Source organism: Punctularia strigosozonata (assembly GCF_000264995.1).
Source record: "Punctularia strigosozonata HHB-11173 SS5 unplaced genomic scaffold PUNSTscaffold_3, whole genome shotgun sequence".
Lineage (NCBI taxonomy): Eukaryota > Fungi > Basidiomycota > Agaricomycetes > Corticiales > Punctulariaceae > Punctularia > Punctularia strigosozonata.
This window is the reverse complement of record NW_006767435.1, coordinates 520427-541520: the sequence shown is the minus strand read 5'-3', so window position 1 is coordinate 541520 and position 21094 is coordinate 520427. Positions and strand designations below refer to the sequence as shown.

Here is a 21094-nt window from a genome sequence, read left to right as displayed (position 1 = left end):
CGTCCGCCCCCCCCCCCCCCCCGCCCTACGACCCCTGCACGAGCTCGAGCGCGCCCTCCGTACCCGCGACGCGCTCGAGCCGCATCCAGTCATAGCGCGAATACAGCACCTGGCACGTCACGTCGGCCGCGTCGACGCCCTCGTCGAGGAACGGGAAGGAGAGCAGCTCGGTGTAGAACTGCGCGTGGTCGGGCAGGCCGTAGAAGACGAGATTGCGGATCCCGCGGATCTTGTACCTGTCGTTGGGCCCGGTTACCGTCCGTCAGTAACGGAGCACGGAGCAACGGAGCGAACAAGGCGTAAAAAAGGCACTGACCGCCGGAAGAAGTGGAAACGCTCGGAGATCAGGAGGAAGGCGGACGTGCCGGCGAAGAAGGACTGGCGGGCGCGGGAGATGTCCTGGTTGGAGGAGTATCTGCACGTCGCGTCGTCCGTCAGAAGACGAGATACAAGACGAGGTAAACAGGAAAAAAAAATGAGATGCATACTCGGACAGGACGGCGAACGACACGCCGACGTTCTTCCTAAAGTGGTTTTGAACGCGGATGAAGTCGAACGACGAGGGCACGAACACGGCCGTGTTCGCGCTCTGCACCGCCGACTTCAATATCGCCGGCAGCATCTGCGACCAAAATATCGAGAAAGTCAGCTCCGACGTTCCTCCGCAGCTTTTGAGAAAAAAACAGATGTCGCGCGCCTGGGTGGTGAAATACTGGAACCGGCGCTCGACCTCGTCCTCCGGCCCGCCCGCCTCGAAACGAACGAATCGCACGCTCCTTTCGAGCCCCGCCGGGACCGGGACCGGCGCCCACCGCCGCTCCGTCCTTCCTTTACCCGCGACGTTCTTCAGCTCGGCGTTATACAGCCGCCGCATCTCCGGGGTCTCGTACGGCGAGAGCAGGATGGACTGGCGGAGATAGGCGGCGTGCCCGTCGAGGTACCACGGCTTGATGCGCGAAAAGTCGGCGTCGTGCGACTCTTTGGGCATCTTGTTCATATGACCGAGGACGAACTGGAAAAAAGTCGGGTGGGGTCAACGGGCGTCGAGACACGCCAAAAAAAACCAGTAATCACGAACCTGGACGTGATCCCAATTTTGCATCGTGAGCGCGTCCATCTGGTCCACGACGAGGATCTCGATGGACGACAAGAAGTCGGCGCTCCTGCAGCAGAAAACGCACTGTCAGACCTCGGGGGGACAACGCGCGAGCGCGATCCATCGCGTCAAAAAAAGAAAAAAAAAACGCTCACTTTTCCTTCTCGATCGACATCCGGAGCCCGAGCGGGCTCGCCACGATCAGGTCGCACCCGTAAAACTCGGCGAACAGCCTCACGCTCTTCCTCGTCACCTTCACGCCCACCCTGAAATTATCGTCGACGTTCCCCCGGAACATCTCGACGTGGTCCGCGGGGTACGTCCCCGGCGCCGCGCTCGCGAGCTTGTCCACGGCGCCCTCGGGCAGGTCGAACTCTTTCAGGAAGCGGGCCAGGTTCTCGACCTGGTAGGCCGGGACGGGGGTGTGCGCGGTGAGGGCGCGGATCCAGGCGAGCGCGTGCGCGCGGAAGGGGGTGAGGAGCAGCACGGAGGGACGGGTGAAGCCTTGGTCTTGCACGTCTTCTGGCGGCGGCTTGCCGTCTTTCGTGGCGTGCGCTAGGCGCTCGTTGTTTTTCAGCACTCGCCGGCGTTTTCTGAACAGAGTGAGAGCGGTGGTCAGCATGTGGACTAGGGGGCGAGGGGACAAGGAAGGATGAGCGTACTTGGTGATGTGGTTGAGGGCGTGTAGGGCGATGGCTTCTTGCGTCGGTTTGCGGAGCGGGAGGGAGGTGGAGGCGAGGAAGAAGTCTTGGGAGGCGGAGAGGGCGGAGAGGAGATCGTTTTGAAACTCGCGATGTTCGGCGGGAAGCTTGGATTGACGTTCCGCAAAAGGAGTTTTGAGTCTGTCGAGGAGCTTTTCGTGCGTGGGTTATTATAACGTTTGTGGAAGCAAAAGCGGGAACGTACGTACGTGCGAGGGCGATGGGCTGGGCGAAGAGCCTTCTGGTGTCGAGTAAACGACCTGACCGAGCTTTCCGCGTTGTGAGCGCGACGTTGTCCATGCTCCCCGGTCTACGGATGCTCTCGTTTCATCGGTGAGCTCCGCCGAATGGGCGCCAAAGTGTCGTTCGTAAGGGTCGACGCCGTCTCCTCCTGCGCATCACGCTGTATCTCAGATGAACCCTTTGATTCGCCTTTTGATGGACCGCGTACCTGTCGGGTCGTCCTCTTCTTCTACGCCTGCCTCCGCGCTGGCGCCCTCTGATACTCGCGGCTCGACGGCAGTTTTCGGCGCATCCTCCTTCGCCTTCGCCTTCGCCGTCGAACCGGCATCTTTCTCGACCGCATCGCTCAATTCGGACACGTCGTCGAAAGCGGCGAAAGCGACCGACGACCGCTTCTTGTTCAGCTTGACGGCCGGCGAAGCAGCCTCGAACGCGCGTTTGCGCTTGCCGGCCTTGACGGCGGAAACGTTGAGCAGCGTGAGCAACTTTGTCGTCGTAAAGTCGGCGGCCTCCATGGTATCTCGTCCACGCAGTCGCAATCAAAGTCCGCAGCTGGCGCAGAGAGCTGACAGTTGCAGTATATCAGGAGTTCAACGCAAGATGGAGGCAAGATGGAGGTGCTAACGCCGAGCGCAGAGCTTCAGTCTTCAGGAACGCCCAAAATTCCCGCTTAGCACAGCCACAGATGGACCTCCGGTTCGCACGGGAACCGCGTGCCAAGACAGAAAGGGCGGGTGCTTGAGACGGACGAGACGGTCAGCGTCTGATACCACGTACTCGTCAATTGCGAAACCGCCTGCGCAGTCGTGTACGGATCTCGGAACAATGCAATCATGCTCGACGTCGGACGTGCGCAGCCCTCCGCAAGCCTTTGATGCCGCCCGTGGAGGGAGAGGAGCGATTAGTCGACTCGGGGCCATTATGGCTCGTTCTTGGATATAAATCCATCGACATTGCTGGGCCATCTACTCAATCCTCAGGCCTCTCCGCCTCCTCGCAGCCCATCGGAACCAGTCGTGTCCTCGAGAGTCGACGGCCGAGCTCAGCATGTCGCTCCTCCGCAAGGTCCTCCACAAGAACAGCGAGTCGAGCGGGTTCGACGCGCCCAAGGCCCTCACCTCCCGCGCGGGCGTGAAGGCCTACGCCGCCTCCGTCAAGTCCTCCGCCGGTGGCACCATCCGCTCCGTGCGCTCCGTCGCCGAGTCCGTCTCCAGCTTCTACACCGCCCTCACCGGCGGCACGCGCGTCCCCAAGCGCCGCCGCCCCGACGTCTCCCGCCTCGGCGCGCCCAAGTTCTACAAGCGCGATCCGAAGCCGCCCCCCGACGCGCCGGGCGCCAAGGTCGTGGACGCGGCGACGGCGGGCCCGCTCACGGCCGCGCACGGCATGTCGTTCGCGACGCCCGGGACGGATAAGGCCTGGTGCTCCGTCGTGCTGTATAGCCACGCGAAGGTGACGGACCCGTATCCGGTGTACCATGCCAGAGGTGAGCGAGCGGACTAGGAAGTTCGTGTTGGGCCGGAGACGTGGGCTGACGGGAAAGGTCGGGGCCAGCGACGGTCCAGGGCGAACTGCGACTGAAGATCGACGAGCCCGCGCGCATCGCCTCGATAGACGTCTGGGTACGTCGTTCGATCCCTACACCTCCGAGAGATCAAGGCGTGTCCCGCTCATTCTCCGCGCAGCTTGTCGCAAGCAGCGCGTCCGTATTTGACCTCGCGCTACCTCCGTTCATCAACGCCCGCGCAAACTTGTGGAAGCGAGAAGACGGCGATCCAATCACGCCTTCTGTGAACGAAGGGCGCGGGCCGACGTTCAAGGGGACCTTCCCCCAAGGAACCTACGTCTTCGTGTGTGCTCACTTCCCGCTCGCATCCTTGCGCCCCCTTCGCTGACATTTTCTCCCGCTCGTTCAGCCCTTTGAGTTTCCCGCTCTCCCTCGAGACGTAGAACAAGACCAGCAGGACCACCGCGTCAACCAGCCCAAAAAGACGCGTCTGCTGTTACCGCCCACTCACGCGATCAACTCCAACATCGGCGGTGTCGGCAAAGCCACCGGGCACATACGGTACGTCCTAGTGACTATTACTACACAGACGCGTCCTAGGCTCGTGACCGCGAACCCGTGTTTCCCCCCCTCGCTCCAGGTACCAAGTGGGAGTCAACATCCGCCGCGACGGCCTTACAGACATGAACGAAGAGTACGCGACATATTTATCCCCCTTGCTACGCGAACGCCAGTCCGCTGATCGCTCATTCCGCGAAGCTGGTTCTTCCCGATCAAGTATCTACCCCGCGCGCGCCCGATCCCGCGCCAACCGACGCCGTTCCCGTTCCTGCCCACCAAGGAGGACTGGCCCTTCTCCCGCGAAGAGGCGAGTCCTAATCTTCGCGGCGCGTGAGACATTGACACGAAAAAACAAAAAAAAAACCTCGTCTTTGCCTCAGGTGGGCGGTTGGACGCTCTCGCCGTTCGGCGGACGCGGTCGGTTCCGCGACGCGATGGTCGAAGTGGAGGGCATCGTAAGATCGACCCCATATTCCTCTCTCGGCACCATCATATTTATTATCACCGATCCCACCAATCGGGGGTCTCTTTCCAGCTCGGGGTACAAGCCCCCGAAGTCTACGCCCCGGGCCAGACGCTCCGCTTCGGCCTCCTCCTCTGGTGCACGGACCGCGCCGCGCTCGACGCGCTCGCCCATCCGGACTCGATCCAGGTCCGGTTCCTGAAAGCGGTCCTGTTCGGCCTCGACGTGCTCGAGCCGCACCACTCGGCGCGCAAGAACCGCGCGCTGAAGCCCGTCGGCGAGCCCGGCCGGGTCTGGCGCGCGGACGAGGGCGACGCGGCGGCGGCGGCGGTTGCGGTCCGACAGCCCAAGGGTACAGGCGCCGCCCGATCCCCGGCGCCGGCGGGACGCTCCCGGATGGTCGAGTTGTACAGCGCGGCGGCGGACGAAACGGAATCGGATGACCTCACCGCTCTCACCGACGGCCCGTCCATCTCCGCATCGCGCGAACCTCCATCCGCGGCCTCTAGCCCGCCCGCGCCCGCCTCCCCCTCCTCCTCGGAACGACCGCGCTCGCCCTCTCCCACACCCTCGTTCGAGGACGTCGACGACCCGGACGACGACGACGAGCCGAGCCACACCGTCCGGCTCGACGGCTCGGTCGTCATCCCGGCCGACCTCCGCCCGCCGAGCTACAGGTGGAAGTACCAGGGGATCGAGTACCTCCTCCACCTCACCGTCACCCACCCCGAGTACTCGCACGTCTCGCCCCGCGCGACGGGCATCCTCGCCGAAGCCCCCGTCTGGCTCGTCACGGATCCGCCGCTGACCGCTGCAGGCGGCGACGACGACCCCGACGCCTCGAGCGCCGGGCCGGTCGCGCTGGAGACGCTGCCCAAGACCGGCTCCGCGATCCCGCTCCCTCCTGATTGCGTTCGCAGGCCGAAGGTGATAGGCGAGGCGACGAACCAGGAGCGGCCGAGCAAGTTTGGCAGTCGGGATTGGTCTTACATGTAAATGTAATCAATACGGAGAGCACGAGGCGATACGATGACGAAAGTCGTGGGTGAGGGCTAGGCTAGAGGGATGTTTATGTACTGTATATTAACACATATTGAGAGCGCTGTATTAGTAACGTTAACGACCGTGTCGGGCTACACATATAGGCGGAGGTATGCGCTCTACTCGTCGGCAGCGGCAAAGGTGGATTTCTTGGACCGCGAGCCCGACGCCTTCCTGGTCCCACCTCGTCCTCCGTTCGTCTTTCCACCGCGCGAGCCTTTGCCCCGCTTGCTGGACGAGGACGCCGTGGAGGAGGTCCGTCGCCCTGCTCCGCCACTTATAGGGCATGCTGTCGATGGGTTGAGCGTCTCGTAGACTGGGATAGTAGACAAGGGCACGGACTATTAGCGTAGTGACCTTCCATGCCACACTTGCTGCACCTTCTTTGCCCCCTGGTTTGGGCAGTGCTCTTGACCCCACCAGGGCCAGGGCAAGCTAGCGAGTCGTGGGGTCAGTTATGCGGACATTCCTCATCGGCAGCGCGCACCGTTGCTGTAATGACCCTCCTCCCCGCACTTAAAGCACGCTCCGTTTCCTCCGGAAGTTGGGTTACCTTGCAATCCGGCGCCTTCGTTCTGGCAATCTTTGTGAGATCGGTGAGTCTAGATGTACGCGTAAACAGGGCAGCGCAGGACTGACTATTGGCCCAGTGGCCCTCCTGACCGCACTTGAAGCACCCGCCTGTGTGTGGGGGCCCGCCGCCTGGTCTGGAAGACACGCCGCCGTCTCCGGGATTCGGACAGGCTGATAAAAAGAGCGCATTCAATACGAAGACGAATGCGAGCAAAAAGGATCCAAGTCGCACCGCTCGCCCAGTGGCCCTCGTTCCCGCACCTGTAGCAGGCGTTGCCGCTCCCAGCACCGGAGGACGCCACGTTCAAGGTGGGCCCCACGTCCCTTAGCGGTTCGTCGTCCCACTCAAAATACTGACATCGCGCCTTCTCGGAATTCGGGCACGACCAGAACACTCTGTCCTTGTTCGCCCCCTCTTTCCTCACCGTCTTCGCCACGGCCGTCAGGTCGCACTTGCATAGCCGCTTGCGTTCTGTGCCATCTACCGGCTGCGATACGTGCGGATGAGAGAGCTATACCACAAAATCCCAAAAAAATGCCTGCTCACGTCGGGATACGGGCGCTTGGCCGGGATAACCGACGTCGGCGGGGGAGGCGCAGCGCGGGCCCGAGGCGCGGGGAGCGAAGGGGTTGACGGTCCGTCGGCCCATTCCCAGAACTCGCACTTGTCTTCGGCGCACTTACGGAATCGCCTCCCCTTGTTAGCGGACTCCTTCGTGACCTCGCGCTCGAGCGACGGCACCCCGCATTGACAGTACACCTCGACCGAGGAGCTCGATGGGGGCGGGGCGGGTTTCTTCGGTGGGTCAGCGCGCGAGGCTGGCGCCTTGCGCTTGGATGCCGGTGGTAGTGGTGGTGGAGGAGCTGCAGGGTAATCTACCGGAGCACGGTTGTAGATAATGTGCAGCTAACCAGGAAACACGAATCTCTCACCGTCATCTGGTTCGTCAGGTGGTGGAGCTCGTCCTCGTGCAGAAGGAGGGCCGCCGCCACCACCACCACCGCCTCTCCGGTTCCGGGCGGGTCCCCCTCCACCTCTGTTACCAGTGGCCGGTCCTCCTCCTCTTCCTCCTCCTCCTCCTCCTCCTCCTCCTCCTGCTCCGCCTCCGCCTCCGCCTCCGCCTCCGCCTCCGGGCGCAGGATCATCACTGTTGTGATTCAGATTCTGCCGGACGCTCTGCAGTTTTATCCGTCGATAACCTGTCTCCGAGGCAGGGTAAAGTGTACGCACGTCCATGACCCTGTTGAAGTCGCGTTTTGCTCTAATAAACATGTCCTTGTACTGCTCAATATTCTCCGCGAGCATATCTTGCTTAGTCTTGCGCCGCTCACACACTTGAACCATGTTACGCTCCGTCTGCAAGGACCGCCATCAGCTAGGGTTCTGCCAGCATTCGCGGCTAAACTGACCTCTCGTCTGAGCTGCGGTTTGTCCAGACTGCGTTCGAAGCCGATCTGGCTGTACCCCTCCACCAGCCCGAGACCGAGAGTGGACGGAAGCAGATACTTGGTCGATCCCTCCATACGCTCCACGACGTACTCGCGCTCGATCACCTTGTGTATGTGCTCAGCGATCGTCGCGTCCGTCCCTGAAAACGGAGGTCCCGCGCGTGGTCAACAAATGCGCACGGTGACACAAAGTTGGCAAAGCGCACCGATCCCGTTCTTGTCCATGAGTCCGACGAGGTCGGCTTCGGTCAGATAATGCGGCTTGGACGTCTCGCCATCTCGGAGCTCGCACACGCTCGGCTGGAACTGTTCGCCCTCTCGGAATTCGGGTAGCTCTTTGCCCGTCCACTTGTCGTACGGGTACACGAGCAGGTAATTCCTCTCAGTCACCACCAAGCCTGCAGTAGCGATTCGTCTTCAGAACGCGCTCTTGTATTGTATTGACGGACAGTAGAGAGCACGCACCGGTGGCGGAAAACTGCTCGCCGCCGTACTCAACGTCGACCGTCGTCTGCCAGCCCTCGGCGTCCTTCGAGCAGCACGCGAGAAAGCGGCGGGTGACGAACTCGTATACCTTCTTCTCGTCGCCGGCGAGGTTGGCGGCGTGGGCGGTGGGGTGGATGGGCGGGTGCGCCTTGTCATCGTGCTTGCCCCTTCGCGGTGTGGCAAATCCGCCTCCTTGGAGCCTAACAATAAAGGGGGACATGTCAGGAGGAGACTTCCGCAAATCATCACGAAGCAGGAGCTGACTGAGTGGCGAATTGACCCCAGGCAGGATCGACGGTCTGCTTCTGGATCAGGCTCATGAAGTCGAACTGGCGGTCAAATTGATCGGTCTCCGTTCTTGGGTAAGAGAGGAAGCCTTGTTGATACAGCTTCTCGGCGATCTGAATACATACATCAGTGTATGATCAAGAGGCAGAAGAACTCATAATTCTGGTGCACGTACGTCAAGGACCTTTTTTGGGGCCATCCTGAGCAATCTTGAGCCGGCCTTCTGCAACTCGACCGTCGTCAGAGGAAGCGGTTTCCTGGAAGGACACATGAGCCTCACACAATCCCAGCCGCCTGTCGAAAGGGGGGGGGGGTAATCAAGGCTCACCATTTCTTCGTAGCCTTCTTCGTGACTTTCGTAACTGTCGCCAACCGATCGGTGAGCACGCCCTCGTACAGCGTTAACGCGAAGTCGTAGTCAAAGATGTGTCCGCGCTTCCACGTGAATTGGATTTCGTCGCCTTCGCGCCGTAGCGCGAAGTAGATGTACCAAAACGTCTCGGGTACGAAGGCTTTGACTTGCTTGTAGCGCGCGACGACGAAGCCGAGCGTCGGAAACTGACACGGACCTATGTCAATCTGAGAGGTTAGATGGTTCGAAAGTGGAGGCTAGAGACGCCTGACCGTACGACACAGTGTCCTTGATCTCTGCGAAACTTCGTTGAAGGGCGAACGTCTGCATGCGGGTGAAGCTGGCACCGATGCGAAGGTCCAGAATGATGCGCGCTTCTACGGCGTCTGCCTGCGCCTGGTCGAGCTCAACGGGATGCTGCGCCGCATTGTGAATCTGCCTTGAAAAGAAAAAAATCCCCTCGTGAGCCCTTGCAATTCCGGATGCGGGCTCCGACCCGGGACATACTGCGCGATTACGGCACTAAACCTGGCGCGCTTGACGACTATGCGGGGATTCGCCTTGACGCAGACGGCAGCGACCTCGGAGCCGATGTGCTCTCCTTCGCGATCGCAATCGGTCCAGATCATGAGCTGCTGTGCGCGTCGCGCCTCGGCGGAGAGGTTTGAGACAATGCTGGCGTCAGAGGCTTTGGTTTGCACGGGGGCGTCGAAGAGCGCGAACGGATTGCAGCTCCGCCAGCCGTAATCGGGGGGGAAGTCGTGCTCCATGAGGTGGCCCGAGACGCAGGTCATGGTCATCGTCGCGTTCGCTTGGGGATAGTCAAAGTCATAATTCTTGATGAACTTGTTCCGGGTCGCGCGCTGCACCAGATCGGGATTGAGTCCTTGTAAGGCGCAGGATGAAGGCGTGCGACGTACTGTGGTATATCGACCGCCTGAAAGTATCACTGCAAGTGAACGGGACATGGAGGGCTTTTCGGCTACGCAGAGTATATGCATCTCGCGTCGTGAGCACCCAGAATGCCGGTGATATATCGCTGGCCGAATGCGTTGAGGTGATACGCGGGCCCAGAATCGAATTAACTTTGTTCGTCCTGCGACTCTATGCAATGTAGAGGAAGCAAGCAATTTGTTAAGATGAAAGCAAAGAATATGCAGCGATTCATTCGTTGACTAGCTCAACATCGGCTGTCGACCAGAAGGAGCTCAGTAAACCTTGAGCTTCAAAGAGTTCGCCGCGACGCGGTGCGCGAGCGTGTTCTTGTCACGTGCGGTCATCCACGTGCTCTGCCCCGAATTAAGCGCCGGTCTTGATGGGTTGACCGCAGGGGCGACCGTCAGAATCGGAGAGAACGTGGTCCGCGTTTCTGTACTACTCCTGGTCTTGAATGATGCCCGGTAACGGCGTGGAACAGAACTAGGAGATCCGTAACGCCTTCGGCTCGTTTAGGGGCTGTTTCCTTATCAATCGCCGGCATCCCAGACCCATGAACGACTCACGAAGGCGCTGCGGACCCGGCGTACGACCATCATGAGCGTCGATCTTCACTCAGGCGGCGAGAGCGCAAGCGCAAGCAAAAAACGCAACGGCCGCTGGAAACGTTCGGCGCAAGTGTGCACCAATTGCCGCCAGGCAAAAGTGCGCCGTGAATTCCGCGATTGCTGAAGGGGTCGTGCTGAATTTCGACTTATCTCAACTCCATCGTTCTAGTTACGCTGCGACTACCTTGAACGCTTTCCACAACCATGCACGCGATGCGCAAGCTCGTCAGACTCGCGCCCGTGCCATGTAGACCCAGCGTATAAACGCGTGAACACACGAAGGTTGCTATATCGAGCTCGTATGACCTCACGCGACGGCAGGCTGACTCTCGCCAACCTCCAGAACAACGCCCTTCTCTCCTTCTGCAAGCGTCCCCGTAGAAGACAACCCATCTACGTCAAGCACGACCCCTCCGACCATATACTCTACCGGCATTATCGAGGGGGACACCAGTGAGTGTTCTTCGGCAACAACCCTCGGCAGCGTTGCCTAAAGCTCCTTGTCCCAGGCGCCACCACCTCCGTCGCCAATGTTACAATCGGCGCGTCTCTACCTCGAATAGCGCCCCGACCGCCCCCAGCGCCTTCGCACATGTCCGCGGGTGTGAAGACCCTGGGCAACGTGTGCATGACCGACGAGGAAGTCCACGCGTGCTTTCAGGAGTAAGTGGCTAGTTCATGTGCGCTTGCCGGCTCCGTCTGTGCTAATATGGCATTGAGCACAGGTTCTTTCAGTTCTACCATCCGTTCTGTCAGATCTTGCCTGGTCCTGTTGAACCTCACGCGACGTTCGCGAGGAGCGAGCTTCTTTTCTGGGCCATCGTTTCGGTGGGCTGCAGACCGCGGCCAGACCACCCGCTCGTGCGAGCCCGATCTCCGGAGCTGACATTTGATCTCAATGACGGGGTCAAACAGCTCATCGCGGCGCTCATGCTGAACAGCAAGCACTCCGTGGCACAGATCCAAGCTCTGCTGATACTTTGTCAATGGCCCTTCACCACTACACAGAAGGGCAGCATCACCACGTCATGGGTGCGTGTTTCCGTTTTTCTTTACCATGCTATGCTGCTTACGCTTTTCTGCTCCTCGCGCTCGCGTGCAGAAATACTCAGGCTTGGTCTGTGACTTTCACCGGCGCTCGCCAAGACATTCTATAGGCGCTCGCTGACGACTCCCCCTGGACTTTAGGCCATTCAACTGGGCCTGCTCCTCGGCCTACACCGCCCTCACTTCGCCGCCGAGTTCTCCGGACCGTTGTTCGCTGCGGAACCAATCGACCTCGCGGAGCGCTCCCGCGCCTGGGTGCAGTGCTACTACATCCACCAGGCGCTCGCGACGATGATGGGCCTCCCGTCCTGCCTCACCGACGACTGGGTCACCTCCACCGTCGCGCAGTCACGCGAGTGCAACGTGGAATGGTTCCGGTCCTTCCATCCCGACATTTCTAAGCTGCTTCGCATCCAGCGCTTCTCCCAGCGGCTCTCGACCGTGCTCGGCAACGACGCGCACTCGCAGTCGGGACAATACGATGCCACCGTCGCGCCCGCGTTGCTCTCACTCCTCAACGCCGAGCTCGCCGACATCGAGCGCGGGCTCGCACCGATGAGTCCCGTCGTATCCGTCAGCTTTTTGAACGCGAAGCTGCAGCTGCATACGTACGCGTTTCAATCGGACATTGTGCGCGCATCGCCGCAAGACCTGCTCGCGTGCTACTCGACTTCAATGCGCGCGATCGGCATCCTGCACGAGCTCACGCTCTCGCGCGACACCGCCGCGCTCTTCTGGCCGCAGTCCGTGTACCAGACGTTCGTCATCGCGACGGTAGGCCGTTCATCCCTGCCAGCGACGGAGATTCGTACTGCTCGCTCACGCGGATTGCGTTTGCTCAGCTCTCGCTCGTCAAGCTTGCAAGTATACAGGCCCTTCACCCGCAAAAGGTCCCTATCAACCGCGACGTCGTTCTCCGCGAAGTCCGAACCGCCTATGCCATCGTCACGGTACGTGCCTTGCATTCTCTGCTCTTCGTTCTCCTGCTTACGGTTATTTCCCTCCTCCAGTCGCGCTCCGTGACGAAAGATGATGGCGCAGACCGCGTCGGAAAGCTGATCCACTTCCTCGCGAAGAAGCTCGCCGGCGCGGCCCCGCCCGACCCGTCCGAGCCAACGTTCACCTTCCGCTCCCGCATGAGCCTTGGCAACCTCCTCTTCGACGCGCACTATCAGATGAAACGCCATAACGGCGAGCCATGGCTCAAGGACGGGCCCGTCGTTGACTCCCAGCACGAGGATCGCATGCGGGCGCACCGCGAACACATCGAGCGCGAGGAGACCGCCGCGCGCGTTTTGGCGGGTATGGACGGGCTGACGGCCCAGGGACCAGGTCAGGGACATCAGGACGACGGATCGCCCGCATCCGTGATGTATGACCCGGACGCGCTGATGAACACATTCGAGGATTTTGCGTTTATGTCGGAGATGTCGACGTGCGGAGTAGAGTGAGTCGATCGATCGATGGTCGTGCTCGTTCCGTGGAGCTAATGCTTCCTCGCAGGGGCTTGTCGGCGGAGAACTGGGCGGACATGGTGAGCGGGACCACGTTTGGCGATCTGCAGGCGCTATGGAAACCGGACGATCCCAACGGCGTGCTTCCGAGCTGAAGATCTGTAGCCTATACCTTTCAATCTTAATCCGGACTGCTGCTTTGTCGATGCAAATGGGGGCACCATCTGTCCTTACCAACGTACGGCTGAAAGGCCATATCATGTTTCTTCGATCATCATAGTTGTACAGATTTTTGGTATTACTTCATTCAATCACGCGCGCGGCGAAGTCCCATAGTGAACTAAAGCTCCATGTCGGTCGCTCTTGGACCATTGACACATCATGGCGCCTTCTCCTTCTTGGGGTTGGCGACCCAGTACGAACCGTTTGGCCACTCGTAATCGGCGATACTCGATTTGTGCATCTCAATGCTGTACCCCTCGTTGGGGTTGCTGGGCACGTTATACCGACCTTGCTTGTTGATCGTGCACGGGGTGAGGAAATGCTCGTGCAAGTGGTCGACGAACTCGAGCACGTTGCGTTCCATCGAGCCCGAGACGCAAATATAGTCGATGACGCTGGTCGGCATCGTCAGCACCCATTGGAGGTCGTAGATGGGAGGCAGCACCGTACCTCAAGTGAATGACGTATTCGCACAGGCCGACACCGCCTGCGTGAGGACAGACAGGCACGCCGAATCTATCAAACGAACGTGCGCGTGAGTCGATTGTGTTTTGAGCGAAGATGGAAGAGTGAACGCACTTCGCTGCCATGGCGAGAACGCTGAGCACCTCGCTGACGCCCGCGAGACGGCACGAATCGATCTGACATACGTCGATCGCCTCCGCTTGCAGGAGCTGCTTGAAGACCATGCGATTGTGCGCATGCTCGCCAGTGGCGACACCGATGCCGTGCGGCTTGAGTGCTTTGCGTATAGCGGCATGCCCGAGGATGTCGTCGGGCGCGGTAGGTTCCTCAATGAACCTACAACGAGGATATATTGATGAGTCGTGTTAACAGGGAGCAGTGCGAGAAGATGTCGTACCATGGTCGGGTCTCCTTGAGGTAGGTGACCCATTCGATAGCCTGGGGAACATCCCAAACCTGGTTGGCATCGATCATGAAGACAGCGCCGGTGGGGCCGGCGTTTTTCCCCGCGAGCTCAGGTGAGTTAGGGTCGCGACCTATAAAAGCGTAATCAGTTTACTATTCCGAACATCTACAGATCATACATACCCTTCGAGCCGGGGGGAAGGTACTGGGGATCATCGATGATGGAGCGAATGATCTTGCCGCGTCGTAAGTCGCTCTCGCGATCTGCCCCAACCTGAGACAAGACATCAGCCCTCGTTCCAAAGCATGTCGCCAGATCCTCACCTTCATCTTGAAGGTATTGAAGCCGGCAGCGACCGCTTCCTTGGTCAGCCTCGCTACCTTCTCATCGGAGTAGCCCATCCATCCGGCCGACGTGACGTACGCCGGGTATCCGAGCTCCTTCACCTTCGCCTCGCGCTCGGCCTTGGTCGCCGCGAGCTTGGTGAACATATCCAGGGCCTCCTCGCGAGTGATCGCATCGGAGATGTACCTCCACGCCATTGAGTCCACGAGCTCCTGCGGCGTGAAGTCGACGACGAGCTTCCACAAAGGCTTCTTACGCGCGCGAGCGTACATGTCCCAGAGCGCGTTGTCAACCGCACCGGTGGCAATGTGGATCACACCTAAGTGGAGAGAAGAGAAGAGAAGCGTAGTCAGCGGACCAAACACGGGTCTTGTGAAGGGATGGCGCAGAGCAGAGGGTTACGGTCACAAGATACGCACCTTTTTCGGGACCAATCCATCGCAGCTGAGGGTCTCCGACGAGGAAATCCCATGTCTTGCCCATGTTCGCGAATAGCTCCTCGGGCTTTTTGCCGATGAGGCGATTGGCCAAAGCGGTGATTGCAGAGCAGACGATGTCATTGCCACGTCTATATCATGATTGTGAGGTTGCGTGCCCAACGATGGCAATATGGACGCACCCGATGGTGAATGTCATGCCATGACCAACATAGTTCGGATCGGAGGTGTATATGGAGATGTATGCCGAGGAGTAGTCACAATCCGTGTTCATGGCATCCGTGCCGTCGCCCGAGAGTCCAGTCGGGAAACGAACATCTGTCTACTCATGAGTATGCAGGTGATGAGCAGTGCGCGTAGTTGATATGTACCGTGCACCTCGAAGTGGGTGATGGTGACGTCGGCCATGGTCAATCACCCGTCAATAGGAAGAGGGCTATATGAAACAGTCAGTCAGCCCTTCGCTCGGCTGTCATGAAGGCTCACTGAAATCAGTGGAACGTCTACGGCAGCAGTGCGGGAATGCTTCATAGTCCGAACCGTACACTCCTTTATACAAGTGCTCTACCTTGCCATCGGTAAATCCCATCGACCCGCGGCAATCCGGACCGTGGCTAGGGGAATAGCCAGCGGGACCGCCGGGCCGGGTACCTCCCGGACACGTCCCGGGGTTGGTCCCGAGCTGGGGATCGAAAGGTCGTCGAATCCGACTTGCTGCGAAAACGGCAGCACGATTATAACGTATGGGGATTCGGCGTCGCCCTTGAGTGAAGACGGTGAAACGGGAGTGAAGGTGGCAGTATGGAGCACGTTTGCCGTAATGCATTGGTAATCCGGTGGTAACGCGTCGACAGCGTGCTTTTTTGGCTTTGACGGCGGCGAGTGGTAATAGAGAATGGCGCCTGGACAAGGTGTGTACACTCAGTGCTCCAATTCTGCGTATGGTGATGGAGGTTGATCGTGGTTTTTTCTCGAAGTGACATGGTGAGCTGCTCGGGCATGTTCCCGTCAAAAACCCGCGCTGACCGAAGCCATCCTAGTCCCGTTTGTTCGCAGCAAGTTCCTGAGTCAAAGATCAACGAACATTTGGACCAGAACTGTCGCGCTTTTGACGCGTCGGGCGCGTCAAAATCCTCGCAGGCAACGTCCAAGAAGAGCTCGCACACCGTGCCCACGAACCTCGCGCCGATCTTCTCTCAAGCGAGTACGCAGGCAGCCCCAGCCCATCCGACCACATCTACCCTTCCAGCATCAACCTCCAAGTCTATCTCGTCCGGGCCATCTGGTAAAAAGCGCGGTCATCACAGCACAATCGAAAGTAATGCGTTGGCCGGACCGTCCTCAGCTTCCGTGCAACCTTCGGCTGGTAAGCGGGTCAAGACTGCTCGAACATCGCGATTGGAGGCTGCTGCCCCTCTTGCGGAGCGCTTAAGACCCCAGAGCCTCGAGGAATTCGTCGGTCAGCCACATCTGGTTGGCAAGGATGCACTTCTGGTCAGCTCGCTCGAGAGGGGGTCTGTAGGAAGTATCATCTTGTGGGGTCCGCCAGGGTTAGCACCTCCCCGATCCTATCCTAGTCTTTGATCTGATCAAAATGCAGGTGTGGAAAGACGACCCTCGCTCGGCTGCTCGCGAAGCGGACGGATGCTGTCTTCAAAGAGCTCAGTGCGACTGTAGTCGGTATCAATGACGTGCGCGCTGTCTTCGACGAAGCAAAGAACGTGCTCCAGCTGACAGGACGGTATGCCTGTTACGTTTCCCAGTGACCTTATCTCATGCGCAGCGGTCGCAGTAAAACCATCCTATTCCTCGACGAGATACACAGATTCACCAGGTCACAACAAGTGCGGTTCATCAAGTCGATATCTTGCTCAGAATACGCCACTCACCCATCTTAACAATCAGGATATATTTCTACCGTACATTGAGCAGGGCCACATCCAGGTAGGCGAAGCACGTCGATGTGCTAGGACCTCGTTGACAAACTGCCTAGTTGATCGGAGCTACGACCGAAAACCCTAGCTTCAAGGTTAACGGCGCCCTCTTGAGCCGTTGCCGGTATGTGAGCGAGATTGCTGCAGCAGACGATGTCTGATTCCATAACTTTCTCTAGCGTATTCGTTCTTGAGCGGCTTACGGATGTCGATATCGAGCGGATTGTGAGGCAGGCTGTGGATCGCGTGGCGCCACCGCCGGCGTTGGAAAGTGCGCACAATGGACCAGACGCGTCCGAATCACATTCGCGGCCATCATCCCCCCCTTCCAGTTCTCCGACTAGTCAATGGAACTCGTCTCCAGTGATACTGGACAGGCCGTTCACCTCGTCTTCGCCCTTCCCTACGCCACCCTCGACGAAACAGGCGGAGAAGCGCGAGGCGCGGATCGACATAAAGCCCTTTCCTGCCTACCCCCAGCTCACCTCAAGGATCTTGGCATCCATCGTCTCTCTCTCGACGGGCGATGCCCGAACGGCAATCTCGTTGCTCGAGCTGGTCCTTTCTTCTCCCGCGACCGCGGAGGAAAGCGTGCTCCTCGATAGCCTGCGCAAGTCCGTAAGCACAAGCTACGACCGCACGGGAGACAGCCATTACGACCTCATCTCGGCGCTGCACAAGTCGGTTCGGGGCAGCGATCCGCACGCGGCGATGTATTGGCTTGCGCGTATGCTAGAGGCTGGCGAAGATCCGTTGTACATCGCTAGGCGAGCTCGGAACTCAGGCGCCGAATCGTTGACTAAACGGCTTGATTCTGCTTAGACGGGCGATTGTTATGGCCAGCGAAGACATAGGGTTGGCAGATTCGCATGCGCTGCCCCTGGTAGGTAACTCTCTTCATGCGCTGGGTGTACGATGTTGACCCGGTCTTGGATCATAGGCTATAGCCGCAATGCAGGCCTGTCAGTTTGTGGGCATGCCAGAGTGTCGTATCAAGTAAGACGGATCCTCCTTCAGAACATGCATCCCTGCTGACGCGGCAGCCACCAGCCTAGCGCACCTCATAGCATATCTCGCCGAGGCACCCAAATCGACACGCTCGTACGAGGCGTACAATCGTGCTGCAGAAGCCGCGAAGAAGGACATGACGCTGCCCGTGCCCTTGCAAGTGCGCAACGCTCCGACCAAACTCATGAAGGAGCTCGGATACAGCGAGGGATATCGCTACAACCCAGACTACGCGTACGTGCTCGCCGTCCTGGACGGCTGTGGGAGCTGTATCGTTGAGATGATGTTCTCTAGACATCCCGTGCACAACGAGTATCTGCCATCGGAGCTGAAAGGACGGGTGTTCCTTAGGCCCGCGGGTGATGTGACCGGGAAGATCTGGGACGAGGCGGCGTTGCAAAGATGGGAGGAGGAGACTGGGAGAAGGTGGGAGGGGCGATCGAATGAAGAGTGATGTGGTGCATGGACGGCTGGTTTTAAGGAGGAATATCTTGCTTTCGTTATCGTTTGAATTGCTTTGATTGCGCTTTGCTTTCTGATGTGCATAACACTATGTCTATGGATGACTGGCGGCTCTTCCCACTGGATGCCCTCGTGAAGTCGTAAACAGTTTATGCAGACGCAAACCGCATCCTCGACGCCCAGCATAGTCGTGCAGTACGTGCGTCTCCAAATCGGCACGAGCATCACATAACTGTATTGTCATCTGAGGCCGCCGCAAGCACTAGCGCTTCTACGAGGGTATGTAATCGAAACTCACACCGGTACAGGACCACACATCTTCAGCAGCATTTTCGGAAATTCATGAGCTGTGCCAATTTTGTTTTCGCGTCGCAAGCGAGCCTCCTTCTCTTCTTGACCAACCGATTTCTACCCAACTCTTGATTTAATACACACCCCAAGACAAACCTAGTGACAGCGACGCAGCCCGGATGTTCAGTCCGCACGGTTTGAAGCGAGTGCCTTGCGCTGCCATTACCACCAATAAATGCGCGAAGGACGGCACCCAAGTTTGCTCGCAGGTATGCCCCGAAAGCTGTCCGTGTTCTAGTCACCTACTGATCACCCACATGTGTCGGCTGGTTGACAGTGTCAATTGGTATCGGTACGTGTCGCGAGCTTCTGAGTGGGATCGGAAGAGACTGAGCCACCATGGGACAGTATTGTTCCGGAGCTTGCCAGCTCGCACACTGGAAGAAAGGGCATCGCGACGTGTGCAAGAGCCCATATTTGAAAGTGAACTGGATGCCGCAGTGGCTGGTAAAGCAGCGGGACCCCAGCTTCTTAGCGGAAGAAGGCCAAGACCCAATCCATGTTTCCTATGGAAAACGAGCGCACTACATCTGGGGCAACATTCTCGCGTTGGACTGCTTGCGTGCTGAAGCGAATGAAGGGTCAATTACAGACAGGGACCTCACGCTAGGCTTTGTAGGTACTCGCCTCATCTTCCGCCACCTCGAGCGATTCCGGTGCTTACCATCTAAATTCTTACAGCCTCAGGAGATCTCCGGCATTTCATACGTACCGTCAACGCCCTTCCTAGCGACTACTCTGGAACATGCACGGTCCTTCTAAACGACCAAGATCCCGTCATCACCAGCCGAAACCTGATGGCGCTCATCTTCCTCGGGGGCCACCTCGCTGGCGACCTCGAGCGCGACATCGAACTCGTATTCCATCTCCTTTACTCCGCCGCCGTGCCCGCGCGACACGCCACTGCCGTCTCCCTGATGACGCAGCGAATGTTCATGATGGCCTCCCGAGACCTCGGCCATCTGCAGACGTACTCGTACCGCCACGACACCGAGGACGGCCGTGTTGGGTCTGTGCAGGCCGCGTTCCCCACGTCCGTTTTCGCGCACCTGGTCGCCATGGGCACGTCGACGTACACCTGGTCTGAGGCGCAGAAGGCCATGACCGATACCACGCTCGCCCCAGAAAGGCTGGATTACAGGGAGCGGCACTGGGGAGGGATGTCGCCCGCCCACCGCATGTCGTTCATACGCTATCGGTCGACAGGCGTCGTGCTGCCCTTCGGAGCTGACCTCTCAGCCTACACCGAACCCAATCGGTACGCCTGCTTTCCGTTCCGCTAGCTGACAGTGATGTCTGAGCTGCCTCTTCCTCCTAGCTTCATGTTCACCAGCAAGGGAGAATGGCTCACCACTGACTCTGCTTGCCCCCTGTACGGCTGGGACCCGCGCGACTGCGTGGCCACCGGCCGGAAGCACGGCTGCACCCCGGGGGACATCTTCGGCTGCTTCTACTTCCACGTCAAGGACGAGCTGGCCGAATTTGCGCGCCGTCTGCGCCGGTTCAACCTCGACGTCCGTATCACGTCCAACGACGCGGGCGCGCTCGCGGGCGCGATCAAGGCGCGGACCGACCCTTTCCTTGCCCCGTTCTGGCCGCCGCGCTTCGACCGGGTGGAGACATCGAACATGTCGGATTACGAAGGCGTACCCCGCGTGCTCGAGTGGTGGGCGCCGCTGTTGAACCCCGCCAACCCGCATGCTGCGGTGCTGATGTACTCCATGAACTGGAAAATACCCAGGCAAAAGGATCTGGAAGACGTCATTCTCACCCATCCTGCGTTACCACGTTGCCTTGAAGCCAATGCGCGCGCAGAGGAATTTGCGGTAGGATATCCGATGCGTTGCTACTGGACATCAGCCTTTTTGCTCATGACGCCCTATTTCTGATAGAGGAAGTACGTGAAGCGCTCAGAGGCAAAGAACCGCGGGTGGTGTTACTCCACCGGCATGCCTGCCAGATTCAAATTCCGCGAGACGATCAACGCCTTCTACGACAACGACCAGGACTTCGAGGGCCACCTCGCGTCGACAGGCTTCGGCTCAGTCGCCCGAGAGCTCGGCGTACGCATACGCGATGCGAACAGGGTATTTCCGAAGGTAAGCACGTCCTCCACCTTGTCGCCTTTTTTTGCACGTGTGTTATCTTCGTTGACGCCGCGTTCCGCCTTTCACAGAGGATTAGCTTTGGCTTCGACGCGAACCCGGCGCAGCTGCCGCCGTTTGGAGACGAAGACATTTACTTGCTTGGTCAGTTTCCTTCTTCCGTCCTCGGGGCTGCCGGTCGGTCGAAGTTTCGTGTTTTGATCGTATTTCTGCCTTTTTGTCTGCCAGGTCGGCTCACCAGTACGAGCTTCTGCGAGCGGTTCTTTGAGTTTGAGGCCATAAACCTCTCGGATGCGTGTCTGGAACTCGATTGATCGGTACGGGGGAGAGGGGCTCGCACGCATCAAACACTTGGCCGTTTGGGTCTTACGGTCTTGCAAAGCCTTTCAGGGACTGCCGCTCACAGACGTCTGCACTACTAAAATGGCGTCACGCTCCTGCCTTGTTCGACGTGAATACACTGCTGCTTGTTCGATGGTCGCCTACATGTTTGTTTGCTCCCGTGTCTGTTTGGGCCGTCTTGGCTCGGCAGGCCGTATGGAATATCTATCACT

At 59.1% G+C, this 21094-nt stretch overlaps 6 protein-coding genes across 6 annotated transcripts; 3 read left to right on the top strand and 3 right to left on the bottom strand.

Moving 5' to 3' along the window:
- Positions 1-25: 25 nt before the first annotated feature.
- On the bottom strand, positions 26-1718 carry PUNSTDRAFT_63218 (DUF1253-domain-containing protein; the record flags this gene model as incomplete). The annotated part of the gene is made up of 6 exons (XM_007380760.1): positions 26-236; positions 317-415; positions 489-649; positions 731-1012; positions 1079-1163; positions 1252-1718. 6 exons carry the CDS (start codon positions 1716-1718, stop codon positions 26-28), a joined length of 1305 nt encoding a protein of 434 aa, XP_007380822.1.
- A 1024-nt stretch (positions 1719-2742) lies between these two features.
- PUNSTDRAFT_50345 (uncharacterized protein) lies at positions 2743-6134 on the top strand. Its single transcript, XM_007380759.1, has 8 exons — positions 2743-3526; positions 3595-3662; positions 3726-3890; positions 3957-4241; positions 4307-4415; positions 4489-5901; positions 5955-6047; positions 6100-6134. Exons 1-6 carry the CDS (start codon positions 3088-3090, stop codon positions 5565-5567), a joined length of 2145 nt encoding a protein of 714 aa, XP_007380821.1. The 5' UTR covers positions 2743-3087; the 3' UTR covers positions 5568-5901; positions 5955-6047; positions 6100-6134.
- Positions 6135-7092: 958 nt separating this feature from the next.
- PUNSTDRAFT_62636 (prokaryotic type I DNA topoisomerase) lies at positions 7093-9761 on the bottom strand (the record flags this gene model as incomplete). Its single annotated transcript, XM_007380758.1, has 10 exons — positions 7093-7542; positions 7596-7774; positions 7841-8049; positions 8096-8320; positions 8385-8521; positions 8584-8665; positions 8737-8977; positions 9033-9199; positions 9268-9623; positions 9681-9761. The coding sequence occupies 10 exons, from the start codon at positions 9759-9761 to the stop codon at positions 7093-7095; spliced, it is 2127 nt and encodes a 708-aa protein (XP_007380820.1).
- A 411-nt stretch (positions 9762-10172) lies between these two features.
- PUNSTDRAFT_82873 (enolase C-terminal domain-like protein) lies at positions 10173-15190 on the bottom strand. The gene is made up of 19 exons (XM_007380757.1): positions 15167-15190; positions 15052-15116; positions 14863-14998; positions 14663-14811; positions 14222-14562; positions 14081-14171; positions 13890-14028; positions 13607-13828; positions 13478-13543; positions 12855-13422; positions 12362-12798; positions 12194-12301; positions 11493-12125; positions 11407-11421; positions 11030-11336; positions 10814-10967; positions 10648-10757; positions 10474-10586; positions 10173-10401 (listed from the first exon to the last, which is right to left on the bottom strand). Exons 2-10 carry the CDS (start codon positions 15086-15088, stop codon positions 13185-13187), a joined length of 1419 nt encoding a protein of 472 aa, XP_007380819.1. The 5' UTR covers positions 15089-15116; positions 15167-15190; the 3' UTR covers positions 10173-10401; positions 10474-10586; positions 10648-10757; positions 10814-10967; positions 11030-11336; positions 11407-11421; positions 11493-12125; positions 12194-12301; positions 12362-12798; positions 12855-13184.
- Positions 15191-15575: 385 nt separating this feature from the next.
- On the top strand, positions 15576-18076 carry PUNSTDRAFT_141705 (P-loop containing nucleoside triphosphate hydrolase protein; the record flags this gene model as incomplete). Its single annotated transcript, XM_007380756.1, has 12 exons — positions 15576-15591; positions 15658-15664; positions 15721-16230; positions 16281-16421; positions 16473-16524; positions 16586-16624; positions 16674-16738; positions 16794-17369; positions 17437-17497; positions 17555-17610; positions 17665-17856; positions 17917-18076. The coding sequence occupies 12 exons, from the start codon at positions 15576-15578 to the stop codon at positions 18074-18076; spliced, it is 1875 nt and encodes a 624-aa protein (XP_007380818.1).
- Positions 18077-18554: 478 nt separating this feature from the next.
- Positions 18555-20854, top strand: PUNSTDRAFT_141704 (uncharacterized protein; the record flags this gene model as incomplete). The annotated part of the gene is made up of 8 exons (XM_007380755.1): positions 18555-18644; positions 18713-18727; positions 18784-19054; positions 19117-19693; positions 19754-20261; positions 20328-20534; positions 20612-20717; positions 20769-20854. The coding sequence occupies 8 exons, from the start codon at positions 18555-18557 to the stop codon at positions 20852-20854; spliced, it is 1860 nt and encodes a 619-aa protein (XP_007380817.1).
- Positions 20855-21094: the final 240 nt, after the last annotated feature.